At 38.5% G+C, this 20,495-nt stretch overlaps 1 protein-coding gene across 3 annotated transcripts in view; it reads right to left on the reverse strand.

The window, feature by feature from the left end:
• Positions 1–20,495, reverse strand: part of nck2a (NCK adaptor protein 2a) — a 61,843-nt gene that overhangs the window by 9,504 nt on the left and 31,844 nt on the right. For 2 of the 3 annotated variants that reach the window (XM_079618229.1, XM_079618230.1), the window contains exon 2: positions 3,134–3,375. In XM_079618229.1, the coding sequence (XP_079474355.1) occupies positions 3,134–3,359 (226 nt within the window). In that variant the 5' untranslated portion in view covers positions 3,360–3,375. Of the gene's footprint in view, positions 1–3,133; positions 3,376–8,472; positions 8,627–20,495 lie in introns of those variants that run through there. The other variant, XM_079618231.1, reaches the window with a different exon arrangement.

Raw genomic sequence — 20,495 nt, forward strand, 5'->3', positions numbered from 1 at the left:
TCCCGACTTTAAACGTTTAAGACGTTTGCCTTGTAAGAATGTATAGCCTTCCTTCAGATATAAAAACGCTGACTCGTTAGGTAATGTTGTCTCATTAAAATCAGATGATTTCCTATTAACTCAATAGAATGTGAGGCAATACTAGTGAATACCAATATGTTGGCGCGGTTGCCTCACTTTTTATGACGTCATGAGCAATCCAGTTCTCTATATAGATCAGTGGATAGAACCCCCTGTTAGGAATTAGCTGTAGTAAAAAGGAAAATAAAACCGGCAAGTACTTTAGCAACAAGTCAATAATAAAGTTAGAAAAAATGTGCATGCATGCTCTGTGAAGAGTGTCCATGCTGTGCAATAATGTGCTTGTGAACGATATAATGCATTTCTTGGTAAAAATGGCTTAATGTGGTTTTAATGTAAACACGGTTGGTTGTTCAAATGCTGAACTTTACTCTTTGAAGTCCATGAGACCCTAGGGTGTCCCATTTCCCATCTCATGAACCTATTTGAGGTCACTATGCACACTTGATGCATCCTTTTGTGGAATCCACAGCAGACAAAGCAAAAGTCAATAACGAAAGACACTAACCAACTAAAGTTATGTTTAACTTAAATATATGCCACTGGTTAGACAAACAGATGGAGAATCCCAGGGATCAAGGTTTGATGCTGTAACTGCACCAATATGGCCACATCTTTCAAAGCATCTTTCTCCATTGACAGCCATTTAAAAGTTACTATGCACCAGCCAAGCAACTTCAATTAAAAGGATAGGCCTTTTCAGTCAAGCTAATGTTGCTGGTTTGGGATACCCATAAACAAATAGAGCTATTAGCACCACAGAGCTACATTCTTTGCACTTTTTTGTCCTCTTGATGGAATGGTTAGGAAATGCCAATTCAAAGCACAACTCTCGTGAGATGCAAGTGTAATGATGGTAGGTGTGAGTTCTGGAACTCAGAGGTGCCAAGAGGAAGTGTGTCTGTGTGAGGGTATGCTGACAGTTCTTTAGTGAGATCCTCTGATCTTCAAAGAGTGACAGGTTTTGAGCTCAACAGGATGGAGGGAGGGTTCGAGTGCAGGTATCCGTGACAACCACCAATCAGAGGTCCCCTGTGGCCTTTCAGTGGGAATTAACTCCCAATGCAGAATTAACTTAGAAGGTCACTGCAGCATATTCATGACCTTCCGCTTGGTACACAAGTAACTGGTCCCCTGTAATCTTTCTTTCACAGATTATGGAGGAATACTAATGTAATCATAATCATTTCACAAATTAAGAACAAGTCACTCCCACTACGCTGATCCATCTCTACGGTTCATTATCCCAAGCTGAACATTTTGCTCTGGATGAACCGATAAAATCTGAATGAGGAGTCTCATTTCAACACTTGCCTAACCTGCTTTAACAGTTCTCCACTGAACCTGCCTGGAATTCACACGCATTCACTCACACACAATGGAACACAATGGAAAGGAAGCAGGTAAAATGTAACACTGTTTTCATGAAAGCTGAATGGTAGCCTACTCCAATTGCATTGGCTGTCACAGGGAAAATGCATTGCGTTTAACAACTTCAGTAGCTATTAAACCTCTCTGCGTCTCTACCCCCCGCAGCAAAGGAGGCATTATCGATTCCCTGCTTCCCGTTGTGATCAGTGCTCATTAACAAAATAACAAAATGTTATTCAGAGCTCATTAACTCTTGGTAATCACATATGGGATAAACAAAAGCATAGACGGGGATAATCATGCTCCAATGTTTTGCATGGTCAGTGCAGTGTGGATGGATTTCTAAAAACTCTTTCCAAAATTTCCAGGTTACATTCTCAACCAGAACCCATGAATTATTTTCTCCATCTGCAGCACATGAAAATGGAAACGCTAGACTCAATTTCTAGGCTCTGGCCTAGAAATTGGGATGCACTGGAGCTAGAAATCCATTAATCCTCCACACCTGTAGTGTCTTACCTAAATGTAGGTCCTGAGACGACCCATGGGAGAACTGATGGATAACTTGCACTTGTGAAAAAAAATATTGGCCAGTTATGAAAAATATGATTCTGCACATAACAGATCTAAAAAATAAAAAATAATCTAAGCAAGAGAACACAAAATATAAAAAGCATTTCTGAAAATGTCCAAATATAAAGTACAATACATCAATGTTTACTTTGAGGTCTGAATTGTATAGTGTAACAGAGTATTGATGATTTTGGTAATGGACAGCAGGGGGCCACACTGACCAAGGGCCACACTGATCTTGAACATGAGATACATTTTTAAACAGTGACAATTTTCAATTATTTTCATTGCTCCTATCATAAAAAATCCTCAAACCATAAAAAATCCTCAAAAACTTAAGGCAAGTGATTGTTAGAAGCTTCACTTGCTCTCAGTGTTGTGATACATATGATATCATTAAGATGTTTCATTAGAATGAATGAAGGCTGGCCCCGCACGCTGATTTTAGATCAAAGTACCTCAACAATAAATTAAATAATTTTTTATAAAGCATAGCACATGCAATCAAAAGCACTCCACTGCTTCAGTTGCTTCCTAAATCCCAGTGTTTGTTTTGTGTTGTTGGCTTGTACACAACTCGCTGTAAAAAAACGACAGTCCCAAGAGTCTTCCTTAGTGCCTTGAGATAACAGATTGAGCGTTAAAGGCATGAAGCTCCGGAGGCGTATGGGGGAAGTAGGGCATGGCAACTGTGAGGGTGTTTCATACACGTCATCTCCTACTGAAGGAATACGAGCTCTAGACCTGCACAAGCTCTTCAGAAAGACATTTAGATCCAAACAACACCATTAGCTAATGAGCAGAGCCTTAAATCTGACTGGTCTCCTTTGCAAAAACTAAGGAGATTTAGTCATGAAAATCCCTGTTGTCAAATTCAACACTGAACCAAAACAAGGGAAAGCAAGCCTTTCAATTGTTGACAGATTTCACTGATTTGGCATATGCTATGGACATGTAAACTTGGGTTCAGGGGATTTCTGTTTTCTACTTGCCTAAATAAAAAAATAGCTTCATGAGGGTGTTGCCAAGATGGCTGCAGAATGAACCAACTTGCCCTAAAGGGACTTTGAACTGGTGAAATGCTTCACTGAACTGCGAGCCGTCTTACCAAGAGTATCCTTCAGGTTCTTCACAAGTGAGGTTTTCTTCAGACTGTTCTTTCTCTCCACGTAATTAGAGGGGACGTAGCCGGTGCGGTTGGATGCGTTGCGGACTCTCCACCAGGTTTTGGAATCATCCAGCAACCACAGGCGCTCGTTCTTCCGGATGTCCAATTCCTGGTCTTGCTGAGCCGTGTAGTCCCACTTGGCTATAACAATCACCTCCTCTGTCATCTTTCATCGAGTCCCACTACCAAGAGAGAGAGAGAGAGAAAGAAATCAATTATGGTAGAAGAGCTAACTCCATTATCTGACCAACTATTACAATCATTAAATGCCAAGGAAAAATGTACAGATAAGATTGAAAACCCTTACAAAGGTCTGGACAATATCTTTGCAGTAAGACGGTAAGTCAAGCCCTCTATGGCAAATGCATGACTCAGACAAGAGACAGACATGATTACATATGCTCTATTTAACACATCTTAATCGGCAGGTGAGCTCACACTCCCTCCACCCAACCAATATACCAGAGCGAGGGAGAGAAGACATGACAAACCGGAGGAGTCAAGAAACAAAAGGGAGTTTGGAGGATACAGTAATACTTTAGTTTAACAGTTTAAAGATGACACAAATAGTCATTTACAGTTTCATTTCTCAGAAAAGTGTAACTTTGGCTCTATAGTGCTATCAAAACATTACTCTGTTCATTTGAAAATCCCAGCCAGCGTTTCCCATACAAGGATCACTGGCAACCATAATTAATTGTTGGAGAAATTAACTAGCTAGTCACAACTGTTTCTTGAAATTGTAGTAACTTTGAACCATCTGTTTAAACCATGTTCACTTCTTTCATTATCTTTGAAATTTATATTGTCCCTATATTTCATTCCGTAAAATGACCTTGTTTATATTCTATTCTCTTTAACTTTGGGTTTTACATGTGATTATTAGTAAGTATATTCAATACAAATATCTATAAGGCTAATCTTTGTCTCACTATGTCCTGTCCGAAAGGCTAATAAAAAAAAGATAGATTGTCCCAAATTATACACTATGCAATATGCATTATGTACTCTTACTATCTAGTCTAGTGTATGACTTTACAATACGTTTTTTTTTTTTTACCTAACATCAGAGTCTGATAGCCTTTCCTACTCCAGTACGCAATAAATATGCGAAAGTGCATGAAGTGTCCAACATTCCACATTAATTAGGTGCCTCATCCGGGTATTTGAAGTACACTTTTTTCTGGAATTTTTTTTAGGGTAAAACACACTTCTCGCACTCTTCATAATACAAAATGGCATAGAATAGGGCACAAGTACATGAATTGGGACACACGTATAAAAGTTTAAACAGTTTAAAGTATAGACAGAGTCCACATGTCATCCTAACAAGAAACTATTTTCCTACTAAGCTAGCAGAAAGGGTCAATTTGTTTGAAAACATTATATTTGTAATTCCATTTGTTGACACAAGTCAGTGGCAAAAACATAATTACATGTCACCTCAAGTTTAGATCCAAATTGTTGATAAATCGTGAAAGACAATATTAGGATCAGCAAATCATAACCATGCATGCTTGGATATTTGCCTCCCTTAGACTAACAAAGCACAATTTCTTTGGTGAATTTTTTGTGCATATAATTATTAATTTGATTCCAACACTAACATACATTATATCACATTAAGGCATTATATCGGACAGCCTGTTCTGTTCTGTCTTGACCATTAAAAACCTATATTGGTTCACCGCTAACAATTATATACATCCTCATTACATTAAACATTGAGACCGTATATATAAATATAGCTGACAACAGCACTAACAAGCCTAAAAAACAGAGCAAACAATGAATCTTAAGACTTATAAAGAGAGTGTGAGTAATAAAATGCAAGTGATAAAGGGAAAACGATATAGGCAAAAAAGTGTTTTCGCTCAGAAGGTTAAGCCACTTAATCCATGCCATTGGTCTCATTAAATAAAGAGCTAAACCTTCAAACAGAAAAGCCATTAAAAATGACTGAGACTGTCAAAGGCTGAGCAGAAGTTTTCAAAATACATGGAGTGTTCTTGTTCCTCTGAGCAAAATGACAGAAATGATAGTAGGCAATTGCTAAACCCATAAATGAATAAGTAGGCGGGTTTATTGGCATGGCCAATTTTAAACGGCTTGCCTGAGACGCGAGAGAGAGTTGCCGAAGGATTAAATATGCACTGAATAGTAATGGACTGATTAAGTATTGATGGTGTTTCAGGCAAGCGCACTTAAAGCTCTGCGCTCCTGCTGAGAGAGGCTTCAGGCACGGGTACTAAGTCAGATGCACAGCCATTAGAAGGAAAGGGCAGACCTAGTGAGCCCGAGAGTGTATGCGCATGTGGGTGTGTATGTGTGAGCAACAGCTTTCATTTCACGCTTTGCCTACAACGCTCAAGTGATGCAGATCCCATATGCAAAGCTTTCAGGTTTCTAAATGCTGTTGTGAATCTATTTCTATTGTCTAGCTACGTTTTTCTCCCCGTATATAAAGGGTCTTCATGATAGCAATAAGACCCTAGACTATAGAATAAACAGACCTTCCCTTAGGACTTCGGGCCCTGCATGATATCCATGTAACTGTCCTCGGAAGGTCGCTACAGTATTTCATTTGCTTTGACAAAGTGAAGTAGCTCAGCCTCCGGCAGCACAACAGCTGAACGCCCACAGAACGTCCACTGACCGTCTGATGCATATTGCACATTAAACTGGCAAATACTGCACAATTGTTCAAACTGCAAGTAAAAACAAGACAAACTGTGGTTCAGATGGTCTCTTTCTATCTAAATGGGAGGTTCTTGCTTCTTGGCCAGAACGAGCTGCAATGTGGACCAGACCTTATGCCCAAGTCTGGCTACACAAGACTAATTTGACCCATGAATTATGGGCTAAAAAAACTAAAACGCAAATAAACACACCACAGTTTTGAGAGTTACTTCCCAAGCATTTTACCTTTTCATTTGATAAAAACTATCGTCACATCATATACATACAGAAACTCAAATGTCTTCACTACAACTCGTCAAAATAAACATGTAGGCTAGGTTTAACTTGAAGAAATTGTGACAGAAATTCTATTGTATAATAGAATGTACTTGTCAAAGTAATAATAAAATGATTAACTTGTTAATGTTTTATGTCTTCATTTGATTACCACCGTTTTTAATGATAATTTGTATCAAATCATAAATCCAGAAGAAAAACAACAACAAAATGTCAAAGGGTCCTATTATTGTTAAAAAAAACATGAATTTTTAAATTGTTATTGTTTTGTGATTTCAATTAATTAGACATGTTTTAATTACTACCATTTAACTTAGACATTAAAACGGATTCGAGAAAAATTAAAATGGAGAAAAAAAAACTGATTTAGTTTATAGAAAATAACCTTTGTTTTATTTCTTTAATGAGGCGGCAATTCTAATATTAACAGCCATCACACCGCAGCATAAAACTCAAGAGATGCCTGCCGCACACAATTACACCACATAAGGGATTTCATTACCTCTGGTGAGATGAGTATCTATCCACGCTGGGCTGTATTTCATAAATGCAAATATGGCAGCTCAAAGGCAGAGCTCGTTTTCTCTAAAAGCGGTCGTTAAATGACAGTTCAATTAGGAAAGAGGCTGGCCAAGACAGCGCAGCAGCTGGATAGAAATGTCCACGCTTTAAATCAGTCATTCCACTCTGCTGGCAGCGAGCTTCAGGTTCAGAAGGTTACCAGAAGTGTGTGACCTCACTCGCCGTGATTCAGTACAGGGTGGGGAAAGAGAGTCACGGGGGAACAAGGAGCTGCTAAACGGGATTCTCTATCTGGGGAGGCAGGAGATAAAGGCGGGAAGAGCAGACCAAAGCTCGTCACTGAACACTGTCAAAGAATGCAGGGAAAGATGGAATTGGCAGGGCAATAGGGATGGATCAATACAAAAATGAGTATCTATTTACAAAAATTCATTAGTGCAGTTAAATAATGTAAAATAAACATTTAAAATTAGATATTAACTTCTTGATTCTGCAATCTTATTATAGCGTTTACAAAAATAAAGACATTTTGAAATAAAAAGACGTGTAAAAAGGAAGTAATTACTGTAACCACCAGTGCACTCAATCTAGTAAATATGTGCAGAGGGAATCATATTCAGCCATATTCAAATAAAGATGTTGATGTTGATCATTAAAAAAAAAAAGTAAATATATCGCAATGGCAATATATTTGTCGACCACTAATCATAATTTTAAATGCATAATGCATTAGATGAGAACCTCGGATTTAATGCGCTTATAAACACTTATAAAATGATTAAGATATGTAACTTCTCAGAGTGTGAAGCTATTGTACACAGCTGCTATATACACAAATTCATCTGAAATATCAAATCCCTAAGAAACACTTCTGATCAGAGTCATGTGGACAGACTAATTATTATACAGGGCTGACTTAAGACTAGTCGACTGGTTTTGTTAAACATCTCATCTGAATTTGAGTGATAGATAAAGACACAGATACAGTTATTTATGTGTTAACAAATATTTAAGGGTTAGCAAAACCCTTTTTACAACTTTATGCGTGAAATGCCAGCTGTGCCGAACAGCAGCACGTTATCATCCATGTCAGATACCAGCATTTGCAATGGTTTTATCAGCAACATGACAAAACGATACTAAATGCGCACGAATAAATGGCATCGCATGCAGAATATTCTGGTGCAGTGAGAACAGATATCAGAAAAACTTTCACATTTCCAGTTTCCACATAATGTTTTGTCTACCATCTGCCAAGATAAAATCAACTACACCATTAAAAAAAAAGTTTGTTTGTAGAAAAAGAAATGTGTGACAGATTTACGGATACCAGCTTCTGATATAATCGCACATCTACTAAACACTGCGTTTCTATCATCACTCGTTGTTTCTACGAATCAGGACAGAATCAGGGCCGTTGTGTCGGAGGACGCTGTTAAAGGTCGCCCGTCCATCTCTTTCCCCTCTCTCCTCTTCAGTCTCTGTCCCGTCAGTGCGGTGATAGATGACACTCATTTAGCTAATCGGAGCCCCGCCCCCTGTAATATCCACACAGCTTAGCCCACCTCCTTCATAATCAAGGCTGTTAAGAAGAGCGATGGCTCTGCCGCGGGAAAGCAGATCAATCCTCAAGGCTCGGCGTTCACTCAGACGCCGGAAAGCTGCTTGGTAATGATCAATCTTTCCCGGCTCAATGTCAGCTTACGCTCACTTACACATACGCACCGGAGAAGCCTTTTAACCAAAAAGAGGCAATTAGCCGGGTTATAAACATTTCTCACCACAAGCAGAACATCACTCATACTCCACTTCAGATCTTACGTCCGGCAGCCATGATGTCTCAGTGTACAATGTTTGTGAAGACACGAAGGGAAGGAAGCCACTCTCTGACCTTGAATTGATCTATCCTCAGCCAAGATGAGTTCCCATAGTCCAGAAGCACTTAGCACTCCGAGCCCTGCTCTCGAGGGAGAAAAAGCATTTAATACGACTAATACATCCGCTAGGCAATCGTCCAGCTAACATTCGCTTAACCCAACTAAACATCTCTCACACGCAAAGCAGATGTCAAATATCTGGCTCAAATATATTCACTGCCTTTTTTTAAAAGCTTCCTAAAAGGTGTTTTTGCAGCAATGCCATTGAAGAACCTTTTTAGATAGAGGGATGAAACTCTAAATGTGCTGTTCTTCTTAGTCAAACATGTGTTGAATCAGCCAATAATAAAGTGTGACATTCTGTACTTTTACAGATTTCTTGACTCCACAGCAAACATATAAATTTTGTATTTAATATCCCAATACTTATGGAGGGCGTGTGTGTGTGTGTGTGTGTTCTTGTTTATTAGATTTATGAGGAGACACAAATTTGTATAATGCCATGTATATAATGTATAAATACACTGGTATTACAACTTAAAACGTGGTTTATGAGGACATTTCATGAGTCCTCATGATTCAAAAAGCTTAAAAAAAACATACAAAGTTTTATTAAAAATTAAAAAATACAGAATGTTTCCTGTGATGGGTAGATTTAGGGATAGGGGCAGTGTGTACAGTTTGTACAGTATAAAAACCATTACGCCTATGGAATGTCCTCACAAGTATAGCAAAACAAACGTGTGTGTGTGTGTGTGTGTGTGTGTGTGTGTGTGTGCTTTTGTTTATATTACATTGTGGGAACCAAATGTCCCCACAAGGATAGTAAAACCTGAAATCACCTCCATTGTGGGGACCAGCCAGCGGTCCCCATGAGGGGAACGGGTTAATAAACATACTAAATTATATTTTTTCGAAAATGTAAAAATGCAGAATGTCTCCTGTGATGGGTAGGTTTAGGGATAGGGGCAGTGTAAGGGGATAGAATATACAGTTTGTACAGTATAAAAACCATTACGCCTATGGAATGTCCTCACAAGGATAGCAAAACACCCTTGTGTGTGTGTGTGTGTGTGTGTGTGTGTGTGTGTGTGTGTGTGTGTGTGTGTGTGTGTGTGTGTGTGTGTGTGTGTGTGTGTGATTAGTCATCAGAGTTGCTGCTATAATCTCAATGTACAATCACAATACATAATTTTTAGGGTTTTATTGTGCTGAAATCATGCTTTTTGTATTCTATACAAATAAATGAAAGTCAAAGTCAAGTCATTCTCTCCAATGTCTCAATTGTTTGTACTAGAAAGCGATAAGATGACAAAAAAATGGTGAACAAATGGAAAACGTTGCTTCAGTATCCTGGGGAGGAGAGAAAAGAAAGAAAGAAAGAAAGAAAGAAAGAAAGAAAGAAAGAAAGAAAGAAAGAAAGAAAGAAAGAAAGAAAGAAAGAAAGGGAGAAAGAAAGGGAGAAAGAGAGCACAAGAGAAATCAAGAAAGAGGACGTTGTAGATGTACCATAAAAATGTACCATTCCCAAAATCCAGCTGGACTGGCTTTTCCCCCTCAAGTGGGAATTTTGAGTGGGAATTAAAGAAAGGGTTCTGTCCGGCTGAATCAGCACTCTATAGAGACTCTCTCGAGCTTTATACACAGCACAAAAACACTGGGAAAAGGGGAAAAGAGGGAGCACAAGTAAAGAGAGAGATGACAAAAAGAAGGCCCACCGGATTCTTCAGTACAGAGGTTAAGAATGAATCTACCAATCATCTATTTTATGCTTCCCTGGCCTCTTCTGGATTCCGGTCATGTCTGTAGCAACTGCCACATTCATCTCCCTCCAGCAAACATCTCTGGCGCTAACACAGACACATTCAGAATCAAACAGGCTCAAGAATTAAGCTAATGTTGTGGAGTGTGCAGAAGGGGACAGAGTGAATTTGTCCCGGTATGAAAGCGGGAGAGAAATCAGGTCAGGACCTTTAAAAGGCAGATACATGCGTTTTCCCATTGCTGGTGTTAATGATTAGTCTGAACCAGCAGTAAACTCAACACACACCTCCACCAGGGAATGAACTTTCACACACACACACACACACACCGACCGGGTGATCTCAAAAACACAAGACATTACATCATACAACAGTGAGAAATGGACGAGCAGCTTAAAATAGAAAGTGGTAAGAAGGAATCAAGTTTGACAGCGACATGGCGAGACCAGTTTCAAACCAGTTATTTGTGAAAATGAGAGACTAGGAAGATGATGAAACGGCGGTAGACTGTCAACAGCAGTTATGCTAAAGGATGACTTAACTTGTGATATGTTACATATAGACAAAGCAACTACTTGAATCTGTATTCAAAATAAAGGTGAAAATGTCTAATATTTGAGAGATTTACAGTAAAAAGCACATTCACATGGTACGCAATGAGAACTATACAATTTTTAAAACAGTTAGTAATAATCATGGATGCTCATTGATTGATGCAGTGTTCCAATCCTGCTAAGATACACATTTAAAATGTATGTCCCTAAACAACCTCTACAATAATGCATTTCTATATCTTTTAGCAGAAGTTAATACATTTGCATAAAAAAAACGCCAATTTGTACTCATGTCGCTCTTCAAAACTAGTTTGTGACAAACCACATGTGTACGTCACAACACCAGTAATAACAGTTTGTGTAGATCCTACAAAAACATACAAATACATTGGAATTCACAACAAATTCTACAAACTGTAAAATGGTTACAAATTGCCATGATATTGTGTATTATCAGCAAATTAAAGTTAAAATACCATTTAGTGATATTGATCTAAAACTTTTGATTGGTGTACCACTAATAACAGACTCGCCAGTTATGTTATGTTAAATATGTCACAATTATTGTTTCGGCTAATATCCAAAGCATCCTAAAGTCCGAACTCCAATACAGTGGGCTGTGCTTGCGGTGACGCACGCTGTAATGTCTCTGATGGGGTTAGCGGTTGCTCTTCTCCGGTAAGCAATAAAAAGAAAATGAATGACTGTTTGACTGCTCGGTGACAACATAGAAGCTTTCACGCAAAAGCATTATGGCTAATGGTGAACAGATTTCCACTGAAGTCCCACTCTCCTTACAAACATTTGATCACAACAGAAAAAATAGAAAAATTGTATTTCAGTGACTGATTAAACCACATTACTAACAAAAAAAAAATACAGCACATGACTTTCAGCAGGTCCCAATGCGATTGTAAGCTACACTTCATGTAGCTTACACTAAAAAAAAGCAACCTTGTTTGTGTCACAACCGAATCAGGAAGGTTTCTGTCATCGCTTTGCATAATGAGGATGATCTGAATTAAGACTGAGTGCAGTGAAAAAGCATTGTTTGTCTTTGATGTCATTCTTCTACTTTGTTCCAGCAATGCTTTTCCCACAAATGAATTCGGCATTGTTCAGCAAACAATCTTTCCATTGTTTAACATGCATCTCAGCCCTCAGCGTAATAATCTAAAGAACCCGCTGATCCTGAAATGACCCCTGAACCCTGACCCTATAGCCTAAAGAAAAACCCACACAAATGTTCACCAGATATCAGATTTCATCTGAATACTTTTGAAGAAACCATCAAAGATCATCTAATATATTCAAAATCTATGAATAAATATTATGCGTTCTAGGGATGTGCAAAAATTACAAATTTTGAATATCAACCAGCTGATGGGTTGTCTGAATGATTACTTGACCACTAGGACTTAAAGTGGTGGTTCTTCTCAACTGGTTTGGCAGTGGGACGCACATTTTCCGTGGTCATTAAGCCACAACCCACATTTTTAGGAATCTAAATCAATCAAATTGGTTTCTCAAAAGTCATTGAGACACACACACAAGTACCATCCCACTTAACTTAACATTCACATAGATTGTAAGAATATCACTAACACTGATGAATAAACAGTATTATATGGTTAGCACCACAGTCATCAAAAATATTACAAACAACACAAAGTGAAAAATGTTAAGGGGTTAAGGTTATGGAAGCTAGTTACCATGGTAAATAAAACACAGAATGCACCAAATAATGACACGACAACATCTCATCTGACCGCAGATACTGAATTAGGCAACAAGGTTTTCTTAGGCACTTTACTTTAAGTGCGTCTGACAGAAGAGTCAACTGCTTTCACGCATGTCTTTCAAAATAAAAGTCTCGCATCAGAAAAACATTTGGAATAAAAAATAAAGTTTTGTTTTCTTGACTGCACACTCCGCAATCACATATAATGGTCATGCGACCCAACTCACCGATTGAGAAACACTGACCTAAAGAAACCGAACAATTAGGCTGGTTTCGAGTTTACCTGACCCAGATGAGACAAGCTTTAGGAGGTGTTTTTCAGCACAGCGGGATGGGGTGAAACGGAAAGCAACAGAATGCAGAATGTTTCGACACATTTTTTTAAACGTCAAACTAGAGCCTTACGACTAATCTTTAAAAGATCGCAATCTCGATTCAAACACCCACATGATCTCATTCCTAAATGACAACGATTCGGCCATGTCTATTAAACCTTTGACAAAATCACATTCACAGGTTACAAATATTCAAAATGATCACAGAAGTACTGGGATAAAAGTTTAGTTCGGATAGAAAGTGATATCTATGGGAGGAAGCGATTGTATTGGTTACATTGTTATGCCACCAAGGTGGCCACAAGTGACTGTTAAAAATGTATTTGTCATTTAGAAAGCTGATTCATCTAGTAATGAGACAAGCCAAGTATTTATGAGTGAGTCATAGAATCACTCATTCAAACCGATTTTTGTTGTTGTTGTCAGAATCCCTAGTAAATTACATATTATTTTGTTGTCTGATCAGAATCGTGATCTCTATTTAAAAAAAAAAAAAAAGTGATTCTCAGTTTATCCAAAATCATGCCGCTCTACGTAAAACAATTTATAACTTGCCAAGGCATTTAAAATATGCAAGATACGTAAAAAAAAAAAAGACTTAATTAAGCCCAGACCTCTTTTTGGATCACATGTTGATCATCTTGACCCATCTCTTATGCATTTATTTAAAAAAAAAATCACCTGACTAAAATATAATGACACCAACTATGTGCTTGTATGACCAAATGTAGGACTATGAAACAAAAACATATAAAAGCTCCACATCTCACACAGAAGACACTTTCAAACCGAGTAGTTTTTGGTTGGTCAATACGTCAAATTAGCGTGACAATCTTGAGTTGAACCCGTAGCAAAATCTGTTTGGGAAAATATTTCGCCCTCACGTGAGATTCCAGATCGCGTTAATTCATTGAAATGGCTGGATATTGTCAGTAAAAATTCACCAAAAAAATAAAACGGTAAATGAGACCGCAGATTAAGATGACAATTAAACATCAGACACTTGTTTCCTGGGATACACATGAACACTGCCATTCCTTACGCCACACAGGAACGTGGGTAACCTCCATGTATGTCATAGGTCTGACAGCTCTCACGCTCATCTCCCCAGGACAGATTACCGTGCAACACAGATATCCCTTCCCGTGCTAAGCATTCTCTTTCACGAGTGTGGGCCATTGTTTGCAGGTTTCTATGGGTGCAGTGGCCAAACCCTCTCTGTAGCGAGGGACGGACAGGCGGACGGGTGTCTGGAGCTGAACAGAGAGAGGAGACTGAAGCCCACACAAACTGAAACAAAAGGGTTTGCCATGCCCAGCACACCAGAGATGCACTGAACAGGTGGTCCTGAATGGCAAATCGCATAGTTTGGATTCCTTTTCCAAAATGCTTGCTCACTCTCTAAAAACCAGGAAAACTGTTAATCATTTCTTTTCTTATCAGCGCTTTTAGGGGTGGGTGCTATATAATGATATGAGTATTTTCAAATGACAGTTATGGCAGGATATATCACAGTATAATTCATTTTGCTGGAAATTCAATGGGGAAAATATACTACCGTTCAAAAGTTTGTCATCAGTAAGATTATTTGAATGTTTTTGAAAGAAGTACCTTATGCTCACCAAGGCTGCATTCATTTAACCAAGAGTACATGAAAACAGCAATATTGTGAAATATTATCACAATTTAAAATAATACTTTCCGGTTTTATTTTAAAATGTAATTATTTTACAGTAATTGCAAAGCTTATTTTTCACCATCATTATTCCAGTCTTCGGTGTCACATGATCCTCCAGACGTCCTATGATCTAATATGGTGATTTTGTGCATTTCTTGTCATTGTGTTCATCACAGTTGTGATGTTTAGTATTTTTGTGGTTTTTCAATAGAAAGTTGCAAAGAACAGCATTTATTTGAAATTGAAATACAAATATTTTGTAACATTATAAAATGTCAATGTTAAATGTCCATACTTTTGAACTAAAGTGTATAGGATATCATATTCCATGCTTTGAAACAAGAAAACAAGATGACACTCACTTTCCCTTATTCAACTTCTTGAGTCTCTTGGTTTTGCTCTTCTGAGATTCCTACACTTCCTTCAAACTCATAATTCCCTCTCATGCTGCTTGTTTGGTTGGTTGCTCCTCAGAATGAGGTTATTTATTTTATTTTATTTTCCTGTTTGCGAGCTCAACAATATTCCCACTGCACACACAAACATACCGGAAAGAAGAGATACGCCGAGAACAAAAGCTTTGAAGTGTTACCCACTTATGATGTCTGTCTTCTCCCTATAGAAACGATGTTGTATGGTTTATTCACAGAAAATGTCACAGAGAGGTCAAAGCCCACATTTGTGGGAACACTTGCTCTATGGCATGTTATCTCTTTCAGCTCTATTGGGGTCACATATCACACACAACAGGCAGGATATTGTCTAAGGTCGACAAGCCCATCCTGTTCTACAACCCAGCGCTGACATGCATTGCAAGGGATTCCTTATCCGTTACAATTAAACACATAGTTCGGAAAACAGCCCACAAATGCAACTAGAAAACCAACTGCGCTCAAGCTACATTAAACATGCTTTCAGTAGAGCATTTGGCATGTATTGCAAATTCAGCTCAGAGATTCTTCCCTCCCTGTGGTGTTTATTTCCTCAGTAGTTTAAAGTCGCTAATCAAATCGTCCCGATGCATCGCCCCAGGGTGTTTTCCATGTTAGTCTGAATGGAATCCATCAGTCTGAGCACTGTTGCCTTAGACAAAGGCGAGGTTGAACGCAGACATTCCTTGAGGTTTAAGAAACAACATGCTGCCATTTAAAAAGAACAATTTTACATACAAAGCTAAGGGCGCCTACACACTAGTTCACGCTTCATCAAAGAACTCGGAGAATCCACTGATTTTTCAAAGGGGATGGTGTTAAAATGACATTGAGAAAGAACAAACGTTTGCGACCAAACGTTGAGGAAATTTTTGGGGTCATGACATGAAAAATCGAATTTGCCTTGATCTTTTGACATATACGAGGTATTTGTATATCCTGCAAGTTTCATAGCTTTAAAACGCCGCCCTCATTATAAACAAAACATTTATTTAATCCAGATTTAATCCAAAAATGGCTCATTTTGATATTGCGGAATCTGTGACGTCACAAAGGCAAATACATTTGCATATGTCTGCCTTCAGTGCAAGAACAAATGGATATACATCACCGCACCATAGGGCCTGCCCATTGTCATTCAGTCCCTAGACTGGCATTGGCCTACACTGGATGTGAGCGTCGCTTAGCGGCGAAAGCAAAATAGAGCTCATTAAAATATATGACGCTGTCTACACCGGATACAGATGCACGTTCAACTACACGCACCTGAGTCTGTCCACAACAGGACAAATGGAAGGTACTTTTTATATTTATGTTGGTTTTACATTAAATAAAAAATGTGGTGAAACAAAGGGAAAAAAATTAAACAGACCACAATAATTGTTTTCAATAACATTTAAAAATATATCAGATGTATTTAATGTATTTTATTTATTTTTTACAAATATTACAAACTACTGTAAACTCGAATAAGTTGGCAAAACTCAAAACATTTAGGGCAATCAGTTGACTTAATTTAAAAAAAAAAAATGAAATTCAAAGTTTAAGTAAGCAGAAGTGGCAGATTTTATTTTGTACTTATACATTTTAATTGTTCTTAACTTGAAATGTTTGAGTACACTAATTCATACATTTACCTTAGAACGTTCATGTAATCTCAATGCGAACACTTTCATTACACTTAATTTTAGGATTTACTCTCCCTTTCGAGTGCCATCGGCACAGCATGCTGGGAAATAAACATCCCAGCCCTTTCAGTTAAACTTAAGTTTGTCTAAATTAAAATAAATAATTTCATAAACTCAAAACAATGACACAGTTCAGTTTACTTAAAATATATCAGTTCACTTAAAATATATCAGTTCTGTGTACTTGATAGAAAAACAAAGTGCTAAATAAAAGTTAATTTGACTGCTCGGTTTGACTAATTAGTTTTATTTAAGTTTGTCCTACTCAAACCAATTAATTATTTTGAGCATTAGGGTTTACAGGCTATACCAAAAGTTTCTGAGGGGTCACACCACATGACATGTTACTATTTAAATTAACCTAGCGTTCAAATTATCTGGTATTTTAAGGGGGGCCTTGACGCAGTTAAGAGGGTCTGCAGAAGTCTTCTCAGTTACAATTAAAAAAAATATATTCTACATATTGGTCCCTACATAAATATCAAAATGAATTTTAATTCAAAAATGTTAAACAGTCCACAGACAAAATCAAAAGTGCATTATATGTGTTAAAGTTAGCATAAGAGAACGCCACATCTCTTTTCTCCAACCACGTAGCACCACTTTTTTTTTTATAGCGTTTAAGACAACCAAGTTTTAGTAAAAGCCCATTTTGCCAGTAATGAATTACCCCTTTAAGCATACATTGATGAATTGGATGTAGGTCACTTGTGCTTTAAAAAATCCAGTTTGCCGTTTTCCCGCCCTTCCACATCAAAACAAATAAATCATATACATCCTTTATCAGTAAAATAGTCCACATGAGTTTCTTTCTAGTGTGTAACATCATGCAAGACTTGGTTTGATGGATTAATTGAGAGAATAAACACACATCCTTCAGCAGTTACAGTCAAGGAGGTCTTCCGTTCACCGTAGGCCTGCAGTAAATCAGATCATACTAAACTGAAGTGCTGCAAATCTTCATGACACAATCTCCAAGTATTCCTGCTGTGATCAAAAGGGGAATATACGGGGAACCAAGCATGCCGGCGATGCCCTGCAGCAACGCATGCGCATGTTAAAAACTTACATTAACTCACCCACAGTGTAATCATAAAACAGGTACGGACAAAAATACAAAAGGCCCTTCAGCAAAGAGAGCCATTTACAGAAAGGATGTCACAGGTTTCTGGTGTCTCATTACCTGCTCATCTCCCTTGTGCGAGGGTTTGACCTTGCCTCCGCTACAGGGCAAGCCTCTGACAAGCGCTCTTCGTGACTTCCACAGCGCCAGAGGCAAACCGAGGCTAACCAGCATTCGCTAACCCGCATGGCTCTCAGCTACAGTTACACTGAGCACAAATGCAGTGCTACAAAAGGGCTTCAGCACCTGTCAAAACAAACATGCCCGGCACACATGTCCGCTGAGTCAAACCAGAAGAGATCTCAGTCAAGCCACACAATGAATTCTTTTACGAGACACCCAAGCCTGCCCACACAATTAGTCCACTTTACCCCTCACAAACGCTCGGCTTGGCTCTAGCTGTTCATGGTGTTCTGTGTACAAGCAGTTATGATAAGGTACTGTATATCTGAATTGATTCACAGATGAATTGTCGGGCTTTTTTAAATGATTATACAATCGATTCAACAACTGTACATTCAATTAAAGTCAATGGCTGCTGTCAAGCTCCAAATTGACCAAAAAAAAAAAAAAAAGCACCATAAAAGTATCATAAAAGTGGTTCTTAAGACATTTTAGTTTGGAACAATAAGAACCAGAATAAACCATGACATAATTTCCATGGATGAACTATTCTTTTAAACTCAAACATATATGTCTCACTAAAGCAAATTTTTTACACACACACACACAAAAAAAAGACTATTATAAATCATTGAGAATTATTCTGAAATCATGGTTACTGGTTGATCTTACTAAATTTGGCCATTTTGAGATTATCAAAATTTGCTAAAATCACCATGTTCTCTACACATCAATATTAATGTCGGCCAATAAAAATCCTATAATGGTCGGCCACTAATCAATTTCATGAAACAAACTCAAATCAAATTATGAGGTGCTTGAAATTCCCACCCCTAATATGTGACGTAATAAGCACCAGAAATGGGCTGTCATAGTGCGTATTGGAGGAGTGCTTTTCTCTGAAGCTTTAGAAACCACCAATCCCAGATTTCCCTCACAACCTTTAGCCCTAGGCTGCAATGATCTCAGGATTACAGGTACAAGTTTCAAAATAAGACATCTAAAGACACAAATGAGATGCTAATGAATCCAACCGCATGGCAGCCCTAACTAGACTGGCCTGAAAATGTACTTCAGGCTCTCCGTGAGTGTGTGTGTGTGTGTGTGTGTGTGTGTGTGTGTCATCCAGCTGCTTCCACTGGGACAACTAATGACTCACTCTGTGCCCCAGCGGCGATGTATCCACTGCATACTTACATACAGCTCTCACGGATGTTCCCACACACACACACGCTAAAACAAACAAGTATCTCTACAGCTCTAAATTAGAACAGACACGCATCTTCCCACACACACACAGTAAAAAGCCAGTGGTCTATTATACGTACATGAATACGTAGAAAATAGGATACCTGCGGTCCAAAGCCGAAGCATGAACAAACATCCAAAGTGGCACACATGCCTACAGATCCCGTCGGGTTTCTCTGTGTGTGTATGATACGAGCGGGGAGATGGCAGCTAAACAGACAGCCGTGATCAAACAAGGGGCTTCAAATCGAACACAAGATTACGGGCACACGCTCTGGGGATGGAGACGAACGAGAGCCCGCAGCTGCGAGAGCCGGAGAAGAATTCATTCACGAAGATTGAAGGCATATCTCTCTCTCACTGAGGTAATGAAAAAGGGCTAGTGAACATGAGTCTTCTGGCTGGGAGAAAGGGGCTTGTCAGGAATGAGAGAGGAGAGGATGTTTTGCGGAGCCTGGCATGATCATGGCGGTGATAGGCCTACAGCCATAAATCTCAATCTATAGCCTATCTAACAGCAGCGCTACACACACACACACACAGCTACATCTATATTACGCTATACTGTGACTCTTGGGGAAGCAAGACATGAGCATACGGAATCCCTGCAATCCACTTAGAGACATTTTAAAAAGTAAGAAATGGACCACTTGTTTTAAAATGAATGAGATTACAACACTTGATTAAAAATTACTGTAAAGTCCACTGGTGGAATGTTGCAAAAGACAATAAAACTTTCTTTTGAAAAATGATAATGGTTTCCACAAAAATATTAAGCAGCACAAGCGATTTCAACATTGACAATAATAATAAATGTTTCTTGAGCACCAAAATCTGAATATTAGGGCTGTGACACACCAGCGATGTGATGATCGGCTGTGGAATCGGTGTTGGGGCCGTCGGTTAGAGAGATCACTCTGGGGTGTTTCCCGTACGCAACTCGCTGCTTAACTACCATAGTGCGATACATCGTTGAAGAAATTAAGTAGCCAGTCACGACTGTTTCTCGAACCCTTAGTAGCAAATTGGTCGTTCAACCACGTTGGTTAATGATGTCACGCAGGTGGTGGAGTAATAACTTCTTTTAATGAATCTGTTTGAGTTCGAATTAATGCTAGATGTTTTGCTATAAAATACGGATATGGCATCTGATGACTATTTCAAATTTTTCTCAGTTATTTTGCTTTATTTCCAGCACATTAGCACATGCGCACTCTTCAAAAACAACGCTTTAAATCTCTTG

Source organism: Phoxinus phoxinus, assembly GCF_949152265.1.
Source record: "Phoxinus phoxinus genome assembly, chromosome: 7".
Taxonomy (NCBI): Eukaryota; Metazoa; Chordata; class Actinopteri; order Cypriniformes; family Leuciscidae; genus Phoxinus; species Phoxinus phoxinus.